This window comes from Staurois parvus, unplaced genomic scaffold (genome assembly GCF_062004578.1).
Source record: "Staurois parvus isolate SC_StPar_1 unplaced genomic scaffold, SC_StPar_1.0 ptg000293l, whole genome shotgun sequence".
Classification (NCBI taxonomy): Eukaryota; Metazoa; Chordata; class Amphibia; order Anura; family Ranidae; genus Staurois; species Staurois parvus.
Genome location: NW_028318089.1, coordinates 2,688,281 through 2,699,183, shown reverse-complemented (window position 1 = coordinate 2,699,183; position 10,903 = coordinate 2,688,281). Strand labels below are relative to the sequence as shown.

Sequence of the window (10,903 nt, the reverse complement as noted above, 5' to 3'; positions counted from 1 at the left end):
TGTCCCATAGGAAATCATGTTAAATGGACTGTACTGCGTTTAAAACGCTGCAGAAAACGCTTAGGTGTGAACCTAGGGTTAAAGCGGAACTACACTGCACCTGAGCACCACAAACCAAAAACACTATGTAATTCATTTTTAATATTCAAAGCAAACTCACCCATCCATCCATATCTCCATGTTTTATTTTAATGAGAAATCACTTTGAAAAACTAGATTGTAAGCTTGAAAGAGCAGGGCCCTCGATCCTCTCATGTTTTGCATTGTATTGTTATTGTTCTATCACATGTTCTGTCCCCCTTTGTAATGTACAGCGCTGAGCGAACTATTGGCGCTTTATAAATACTGTATAATAATAATAATAATTTCTGGCTGTTGCCATCTTGAGTAAGGGCAGAGGATTTATGTAGCATTTACTTCCTGAAATCTGTCTGGCCTTAGTTCAGGAATGCTGACAGGAGGGTGTGCTTAGTTAGGAAAACTCCTCCTCCCCTCCTGAAGACTCCTGGGATGTATGACATCATTTGCCTAGGCATGGAAAGCAGGAAGTAACTGAAGAAAAGTGAAAAAAGGTTAAATATAATAAATTTTCCTATCTTTTTACTAATGCTAGCAGCATAAGGATTAAAAATAGTCAATAATAACTGGAAGAGTGAAGTTCCGCTTTACCCTTACAGTGCAGGGCAGCTCCACTGCAAGGGTGCACTTTTCCTTTCCCCAGTGATAGGCTTTAACCTTTTCCTGTCTGACCCATGCCAATAAACGGCCGGACAGGAGCGCTGCCGATGCAGATGCCCGTTTCTAAACGTCCCCTCACATCTATTGCCTGTGTGCGCTCCCTTAAAGCGCACGGCATTGCGATCAGTGCCCGCTGTGTCCGGAACACAGATCGCTGTACGAGACCTCTGTGTGAGGTCCCGATTCATGTGATCACTGATTGGCCAATCAGTGATCACATGAACAGTAGTAAACAAGATGTCACTTCTGACATCATTGCTTACTATTTGTGAAATCTGTAAATGATCACAGAGGTCACATAGTACAAGCCTATTCACAACAGCCTTGTACCATGTCACAAGCTGTGACCAATCACAGCTCACACAGTATTTCTCAACGGCTGCAGGAATGCAGCCAGAGAGGAGACATTATTGCTTTTACAGCCTTGATGGATGTAAAAGCAATCAGTGTAAAGAAAGAAAAAAAATCTTCATCACCCCTCACAAGTAGTACAGTGTCACTGTACTGCTAGGGTGACAGTATGTAAAAAAAAAAAACAACATAAATAATAATATAAAAAAATAAAATAAAAATGTAAAAATAAAATTTGAAAATTTATAATTTTTGGTTATAAACTAATTTGGTTTTTTTTTGTACTAAAAAGATAAATAGCCAAGATTTTTGAAGAAAGATTATTTATTTTTAAAATCTTATAAGATAAACACTTTTTTTAAAACATTTTTGGTCTTTTTCATTTATATAGCAAAAACATAAAACTCCCAGTGGTGAATAAATACCACCAAACTAAAGTTTTCTCTGTCTCAAAAAATGCAAAAAAATTCATATGGGTACAGTGTTGCATGACCCCGCAATTCTCATTCAAAGTGTGATAGCACTGAAAGCTGAAAATTGGCCTGGACAGGAAGGGGGTGAAAGTGTCCGGACCAGGGGCGGACTTTTGAAAACTCGGGTACTGCCCGAGGCACGGGGTCAGTAGGGGCCCCCATGAGATGCCCTTTTTCATAGGCTTTTTTGAGTTTGGGCAAGGACACAGGGGCCCCATGATCCCCTATTGCCCGGGGGCCCCATGAGTAGTCAGTCTGCCCCTGGTCCGGACTTGAAGTAGTTAAAAAAAATGCCCGGAGTTCTGTGTAAAATCTTCTATGCTTCAACATCTGATTTACAAAAAATCTGTTCCAACTGCAGAATAAACATTTTAGCATCTTGGGCAATATATCTGATTGTATTAAATGACAAAAAGAATATATGGATGGATATTTGTGATAGGAGATGACATCTTTGTGCCCAGACAGTCATGTGATATAAATTTGGGTTGGCAGGAAATGAGTGCTGCGGTTGCAGGGTCACGTTTGGTCTTTTTGCAGGATGGCCAGATGAAAATGATTCTGTGCAGCTCAGTGCCTGTAGAAATTCTGAAATCACAATCGGACGTGCTTCTAAAAGGCACAAAAGAGAAGCAGGATTTCACTTCAAACTGTGACGCTGACAAGCTTGGATGGATAACGGATTTTTCCAGCTTGCACGCTGCAAACTGTATAGGTAGGCGGAGAGCTGCTGGGATATGGCTTCTAATGGAAGAGGCAGGGCCAGGCCAGTGACAGCTGTGTTGTGGAAGGCTAGCTGGGAGGAGTGAGGATCAGTCTGTACAGCTTCTGCCAGAGAAGAGAACAAAAGACAGACAGCATGGAGCAAAAGATAGACAGCATGGAGCAACAGACAAACAGCATGGAGCAACAGACAAATAGCATGGAGCTCGAAGGGGACTTCTCACTGACAGTTCCACTCATCTTCACGGTGCTGGCCATCATCTTGGCCACGCTTTGGGTGAAGCTACGCTCTGGAGGAAAAAAACAGAAAGCCAAGGAATGCCATGAAGAAGAGGTGAAGGAGAAAGTGACAGAAACATTACAAGAAGAACAGAAAGACAAAGAGGATCCTGTGACGGAGAAAGAAGTGCCTGAAAAGTCAGAGACTGTCCCAGTGGAAGAAGTTGGGGCAGTGGACAAACTGACCGAGGCCAAAGAAAGTGAGACGGACGCGGCAGAGTGTGGAGAGAAGGAGACCACTCCATCCAGCCAATCTAGTCAAGAAGAGGAGGACAGTAAAGTAAGACCAGACTTATATTGTCCTAATAGACCATGATGGGCCTTGTACACACGGGCTTCAGCTTGTATGAGAGCGGTGCGTACAATGTTGATGACTATAAGGCAACCTACAGCTCCTGTTCTGTAATGTTAAACTTGGATGTAATGGGAGTTCTGTCTGTTACTTTAAATAAAAAAGCATCCAGCAGGTTTTTGTCAAGCTTCATGTAGAGTGGAAACCAACTGAAACCTGCTCACAGCTTATATAAAGTGACAGCGAGCACTCCCATTAAGATCCATGTTTAACTGCCCCAAACAACAGCTGAAGTTTGCATTAATGTCATCAACAAAGCTGCTTGAAGCTCACTAAAGGCATGTAATATCACCACCATTGCCAGACCAGTGGTTAGGAGGGTCCAAAAGCATTCAGTAGTTCAAAAGATTATCATACCAAAGCCAACGTGTTTCAGGGGCAAACATCCCCCCCCCCACCTTATCAGGGCCACAAGATAAATTGCCTGAGGACAGGAGAGAGTGCCTGCTCCATAAAAGCTCAATTCCATAGATACCTTTGAGTGACACCAACCATTGTGTTTGGGGTCATGCCCTAGATCCAAGAGCTGGCATGGGTTCTGCTTGGTGTACACCTCCATGATCTTTAGAGAAGTTTCAGTAAGATTGTCCCAGTAGCTGAACAAGTTGTTAAAAAAAAACTCTTCAATGTGAACTGTGAGATTATATTCTATGTAGAACTTCAGTAAAAAGAACCACAGTTAGGTTGGTTTTTAATGGGTGGTAAACCAGGGCCCTTTCTAAAATGGCTGCAGATGGGCTTCCAGTGCCAGCGTGTAACTGGCATCCAGACGGCACACAGCTGTGTGCACCCACCCTGCCCGTCTGCCTTGGCTATGGAATATTCCTCTCTGTGCATTGTTATTGGGCAGAATGATGTCACCGAGATCTGTCCATGCAGACTTGATGGGTAACCCCTGTACAGCTGAAAACAACATGCAACTGACTTTGATTAAGTCGATTCAAGACTGACTTTAATTTATTTATTTATTATTTAATTAAGTTGATGCAAAGTGGGCGTTAGCTTGGAAGATCAGCTGTTCATAGATGGTAGATTAACACATTGCATAAAAACACATTCTATAATATATGCACATGTATATGTTTTTGTCTGTATGAAGGATTGTATTTATCATAGCGTGTCTACGTATCCACCCTTGTCTCTGTACTGTACATCTGGAGCACAGAGGAATGTGTAACCATGTATATACAGAAATGCCTGTCTCTTGGTCTGGCTCACCTCCCCGTGTTAGCTGATGTTTGTGTTCTGCCCCTCTCTATAAGTATGTCTGGCCTTGTTTATACTGAATTCTGCCCTCTGGCTTTGGAATGTCTGTCTCATACCCAGGAGCTCCTTCATTTCCTGTCCACATTCCTGCCTTGCAACCCATTCCCATGACATGGGCTGGAAAACATTGCTGGCTACACAAATTACAGACTTACCAACGAGTTTGTTTAGTAAGACAAAGCGCAATACAATAGCCCATAGCAACCTATGAGAAATAATCTTTTTAAAGGGGACCTGTACTTTGCCCATACTAGGTAAAGCAACAGGTTCACTTTACAGGAGAAATATTGCTGAGTTCCCCCACCGCCTTCCTGTCACCCAGGGACGGACTCACAACTCATGGGGCCCCTGGGCAATAGGGGATCATGGGGCCCCTGTGTCCTTGCCCAAACTCAAAAAAGCCAATGAAAAAGGTACCAAGGGCATCTCATGGGGCCCCCTACTGACCCCGGGCCCTCAGGCACTGCCCAAGTTTCCAAATGGTCAGTCCGCCCCTGCTGTCACCTCAGCAAAAATCCATCATTGCGTGCACTAGCGCATTGTAGTGCAATTCATTTTGAATGCCAACCTAAATACACTAAGGCAATGCAGTTCCAACACACACAAGCCACAATGCTTGGTAATGTGATGTTGTGCATTGCATCTCCCAAAAAATGAAACATCTTCTAATTCGGCAGCCCACTCAAAATTAATGGTCTGCTTTATTGCACCACACGTTGAAATGTAATACAGTGGGAGGTAATGGCATGAATGGTGTGAAAGGGCCCTTAAAGACCAATACCCTGATAGTGCCCTATTTCCCAAAGCAGGTGAGATCATGTTACAGGCATGGGAGATAAAGGCTTGTGCTTAAACTGTAAGTATACTAGGCTGTGCCCAGTAAAGAAAAGTCTCCCACCGCCCAAAACTCAACATGCCTCTGAGAAAGCCAAGCCAAAGCAGAGACACGGCTACCAAACTTCTCCTACTGATGACCCTCCACATGCCTCTGGGGAAGCCAGGTCAGAGAAGGGGCACAGCTACCAAACTTCTTTTACTGCCCGACCCTCCACATGCCTCTGAGGAAACCAGGCCAAAGCAGGGGCATAGCGACCAAACTTCTCTCGCTGCCTAACCCTCCACATGCCTTCAAGGAAGCCAGGTCAGAGCAGGAACTAGCTACCAAGTGTCTGTCACTGCTCATACCGCTACATGCCTCCGGGTAAGTCAGGTCAGAGAAGGGGCACAGCTACCAAATGTCTCTCACTTCCCAACCCTCCACATGCCTCTGAGGAAGCCAGGTCAAAGCAGCGGCACATCAATCAAATGTCTCTCACTGCCAAACTCTTCACATGCCTCTGAGGAAGTCAGGTCAGAGCAGGGGCACAGCTACCAGACTTCTCTCACTGCCCATCCCTCCACATGACTCAGAGGAAGCCAGGTCAGAGTAGGGGCACAGCGACCAAACATCTCTCACTGCCTAACCCTCAATATGCCTTCAAGGAAGCCAGGTCTGAGCAGGGGAACAGAAACCAAATGTCTCACTGCCCACCCCCTACACGTCTCTGAGGAAGTCTGGTCAGAGCAAGAGCACAACTACCAGACTTCTCTCACTGCCTAACCCTCCACATGCCTCCATGGTAGCCAGGTCAGTGTAGGAGCACAGCTCCCAAACTTCTCTCATTGCCCAAATCTCCACATGCCCCAAGGAAGCCAGACCAGAGCAGGAGCACAGCTACCAAATGTCTCTCACTGCTCCTATCTCCACATGCCTCTGAGGAAGCTAGGTTTGAGAGGATGCACAGCTACCAAACTTCTCTCACTGGCCAACCCTCCATACTCCTTTGAGGAAGTCTGGTCAGAGCAGGTGTACAGCTACCAACGTCTCTAACTATCTATCCTCCACATGCATCCGATGAAGCCAGAGCAGGAGCACAGCTCCCTAACTTCTCTCACTGCCCAACCCTCCATTTTCTTCTGATGAAGCTCGGTCAGAGCAGGGGCACAGCTACCAAATGCCTCTCACTGCCTAACTTTCCACATGCCTCCAATGAAGCCAGGGCAGAGCAGGAGCACAGCTCCCAAACTTCTCTTACTGCCCAACCCTTCACATGCACTTAGGAAAGCCATGCCAGAAGAGGGGCACAGCAACCAAACATCTCCCACTGCAGAACCCTCCACTTACCTTAGAGGAAGAAAATCCAGAGAAGGGATAAAGCTACCAAACTTCTCTCACCACCAAACCCTTCATAGGCAGACCAGAGCAGGAGTATGGATAATAACAAGAGCCAACAACAATGCCTCTAGTAAAGCCTATTAGGCCCACAGTTCCTAAAGCCTCGTACACACAGGCCAAATATGCGGCTCATGTGTAAACACTCCTCTCTGACAGAAGCTGGCTGAGTGGGCAAGCTGGAAAACCAGCATCCAATTGGCATTCGATCAGCCAATGGCTGCCAGCGCTGACCGGTGTGTTATGGCGTATAGTTAGTACAGTGAGCTCCACCTAAGCTCTTCAGTTTTTTTTTTTGTTCAGCCGCTGGGTTGAATGGAAAAAAACTGATGGTGTCTACCCAGCATAACTCTCCACTGGATAGATACTGTAAGATCAGCAATCAATATAATGTTTTGCTGGTGTTTCTGGATCCTCTGTGCAAACCATTCAAATGGGAACAATGCAAGTGTACCACACAAGCCTTGGATATTTTTGAAAACAGTTTACAATGGAAGCTCCACCTAGAGTTTCACCTAAACTAAATACAGTAAATGAATGTCTGATTAGTTGCTGTGATCAGGGGTGGACTGACAACTCATGGGGCCCCCGGGCAATAAGGGATCCTGGGGCCCCTGTGTCCTCACCCACACCCAAAAAAGCCTATGAAAAAGGTACCAGGGGCATCTCATGGGGCCCCCTACTGCCCCAGGGCCCTCGGGCAGTGCCCGAGTTCCCAAATGGTCAGTCCACCCCTGGCTGTGATTTAGGTGACTAGGCCTTGCACATCACAGTCTTTTAGCCTGTCTTACTATTGCATGTACAGTGCCTTGAAAAAGTATTCATACCCCTTGAAATTTTCCACATTTTGTCAAGTTACAACCAAAAACGTAAATGCATTTTATTGGGATTTTATGTGATAGACCAACACAAAGTGGCACATAATTGTGAAGTGGAAGGAAAATGATAAATGGTTTTCAAAATTTTTTACAAATAAATATGTGAAAAGTGTGGCGTGCATTTGTATTCAGCCCCCCGGAGTCAATACTTTGTAGAACCCCCTTTTGCTGCAATTACAGCTGCAAGTCTTTTTGAATGTCTCTACCAACTTTGCACATCTAGAGAGTGAAATTTTTGCCTATTCTTCTTTGCAAGATAGCTCAAGCTCTGTCAGATTGGATGGAGAATCTTCTCATCAACTCTGACCAGCTTCCCTGGCCCTGCTGAAAAAAAGCATCCCCACAACATGATGCTGCCACCACCATATTTCACAGTGATGTACAGTGTTAGTTTTCTGCCACACATAGCGTTTGGCTTTTAGGCCAAAAAGTTCCATTTTGGTCTCATCTGACCAGAGCACCTTCTTCAACATGTTTGCTGTATCCCTCACATGGCTTCTCGCAAACTGCAAATGGGACTTCCTATGGCTTTCTTTCAACAATGGCTTTCTTCTTGCCACTCTTCCATAAAGGCCAGATTTGTGGCGTGCACAACTAATATTTGTCCTGTGGACAGATTCTTCCACCTGAGCTGTGGATCCCTGCAGCTCCTCCAGAGTTACCATGGGCTTCTTGGCTGCCTTTGATTAATGCCTTCTTTGCCAGGCCTGTCAGTTTAGGTGAACAGCAATGGCTTGATAGGTTTGCAGTTGTGCCATACTCTTTCCATTTTTGGATGATGGATTGAACAGTGCTCTGTGAGATGTTCAAAGCTTGGGATATTTTTTACAACTGAACCCTGCTTTAAACTTCTCCACAATTGTATCCCTGACCTGTCTGGTGTGTTCCTTGGCCTTCATGATGCTGTTTGTTCACTAATGTTCTCTAACAAACCTCTGAGGGCTTCACAGAACAGCTGTATTTATACTGAGATTAAATTACACACAGGTGGACTTTTTACTGACTAGGTGACTTCTGAAGGCAATTGGTTCCACTAGATTTTAGTTAAAGGTATCAAAGTAAAGGGGACTGAATGCAAATGCATACCACACTTTTCAGATATTTATTTGTAAAAAATTTAGCAAACCATTTATCATTTTCCTTCCACTTCACAATTATGTGCCACTTTGTGTTGGTCTATCACATAAAATCCCAATAAAATATATTTACGTTTTTGGTTGTAACATGACAAAATGTGGAAAATTTCAAGGGGTACGAATATCAAGGCACTATAAACTCAAATGTTTTTATTAGTTTTGGATAGAATGTGATGTCATTAAAACCTCTGTCAGGTTTTCATTGTTGTCTGTGTCCCCGTTAGGAAAATTTACCTTTTTTATTTGTTCCTGGTAACTACTGTCAACTGCCCACCATAATGAGAAATACAAACCTTTACAGTTATCACTGGAACAGGAGATAATTCAATAGTGACAGTTGTATTGGTGACAAATGTCTAAGAGGGGATATGGATAGATGTCTGCCCACTTTCTGTTGTATTTCCAGGGCAGGAAATGAGGGGAAATCTCCTCAATGGGACATAACAGACAAAAAGATAAAATAAATGTTAGGGGTTTCCCATATGGAAGAAAAATATATTTGAAATATATTTTTAAAATATTCTTCCCAAATTTTGACCATTCATTATATATATATATATATATATATTGCATGTTGAAATGCATTTTTTATATATTGCAAAATATATGAAAATATTTTTTAAAATATATATTTTTGTAATATATTCTTCAGATGTTTTTTAACATATATTTTTACATCAGTGTAAATGAATTCCAAAAATGTAGGTTTGTATTTTTAAAGACATACAGTATATTTAAATTTTGTAATAAAAACACATTTCAACATGCAGTATGTGTGTGTGTGTATATATATATATATATATATATATATATTGAATATGGCCAAAATTGTAGCATTTCAAATATATGTCAATATATTTGGGAAGAATATTTTTCAAATATATTTTTCTTCCATGTGGGTTTAACCAATCCCTGTTCTTTCTAAAACCAATAGGGCTTTAGATATACCTTAAGCCAGCCTATCTGTCAAGGAAAGCAAAACAAATACTTTCCTGCATGTCATATAAAACATTTATTGGGCTATAACTGTAAATCAGACACATCTATTTTAAACACCTAAATATAAGGCAACTATAAAGAATTAAAGTGTATATAAACCCTAAACATATCCTCTTAACTCTTTTTCTGCCCTTTGATCTGTTAAAGTGACCCTAAACCCTGGAACAAAATATCTGTTTAAGTACAGTATATATTCTTAAAGCAGAACTGTAGGCAAAACTTTTTTTTTTCATTTTGAATAGAGCAAGGGAGGGTTATAACCCGTCATTTGTGTCCCACTGTGGAGATTTCTCTTCACTTCCTGTCTCATAGCCAAACAGGACGTGGGAGGAAATCCCTGCAAATTATGGAAATTTCTTGTGGACCCCCAGGTCACCAGAACTAGTGTCCCTTTGGAATATTTCCCCTTTATTACTTTTATGTTTTAGTACGGCAACACAAAATTTGGGATTTTCTTTTATTTTCACTTTTGAAGATAGTGCTAAACAGGAGAAATAGAGAGGGTGAATCTCCCTAACGGGGACACAGACAGTAATGAAAACCTGACAGGTGTTCTAATCTCTCTGCACTCTGTCCAAAATAAAAGAAAAAAGTTTTGCCTTTAGTTATACTTTAACTAAAAACATTTCCCTCTATTGCTCTCATGCTACCTCAAATCTGTAAATTCCTTTGTTTTCCTGCTGTTATCAGACTTCCTGTTAGATGGTGACTGTATTTGTTCTCCATGGTCCCACTGCATGCAGGAACATAGCCACCCTTCTCTTGCTCCTGAGATGAACTATGGACTATAGGATTTGTAGTGTGCATGGCTGTAACAAATGTGTACTATTAATTCCAAACAAACAGAAGTGAGGGGGAAAATGAGAGGTTCGGGAGCTCAAAGAGAACAGTACAAGAATAAGTACAGTATACAGCACAGTAGGAAGATTTTATTAAAAATAGATTATATGGTCCTTAAAGTAGAGTTCCACCTGTAAAAAAAAAAGTCAGCAGCTACAAAAACTGTCCCTTGGTCCAGCGGTGTTCTCACCACCGCTGGTTTCACCGTCCGTCTTCTCTCCCTGGTGCCAGCATCTTCAGTGTGTGTATTTCGCGCATGCGCAGTGGAGACGCAGCTGTGAAGCTGCAAGCTGTCACAGCTGGGTCCCCACTGCGCATGCGCGAGAAGCGCTGCGCTTTTGTGAATGGCCCCATAGTCTTCTGGGACCTCTCATGTGTTCTAGAAGACTATGGGGAGGGAGGGTAGGAGGACAACTTCCTCTTCCAATCGCCTGGGTGATCGCAGCGGAAGTTGGAGCGTGTAACTGTCAAATTCGGCTCCCCACCCCTCCGCTCCCAAAGGTGCCAATCCTTAATAGGGAGCGGGGGACAAAGGCATAAAGCGGAACTTCCCCTTTTGGGTGGAGCTCCGCTTTAAGTAGTGGCTGTGTATTGATTAATTTGGGAGAATAAGGATATTATTTAGTGTTACATTACTTAATCGCTTCCCAACTGCC

General features: G+C 43.0%; 1 protein-coding gene across 3 annotated transcripts in view; it reads left to right on the top strand.

Moving 5' to 3' along the window:
* The first annotated feature begins 2,089 nt into the window (after positions 1 to 2,089).
* The window catches only part of MXRA7 (matrix remodeling associated 7), a 67,829-nt gene continuing 59,015 nt past the window's right edge, over positions 2,090 to 10,903 (top strand). Inside the window, exon 1 of one of the 3 annotated variants that reach the window (XM_089682661.1) lies at positions 2,090 to 2,844. In XM_089682661.1, coding sequence (XP_089538787.1) covers positions 2,422 to 2,844 — 423 coding nt within the window. In that variant the 5' untranslated portion in view covers positions 2,090 to 2,421. The remainder of the gene's footprint in view (positions 2,845 to 10,903) is intronic. The other 2 variants (XM_089682663.1, XM_089682662.1) reach the window with 2 other exon arrangements.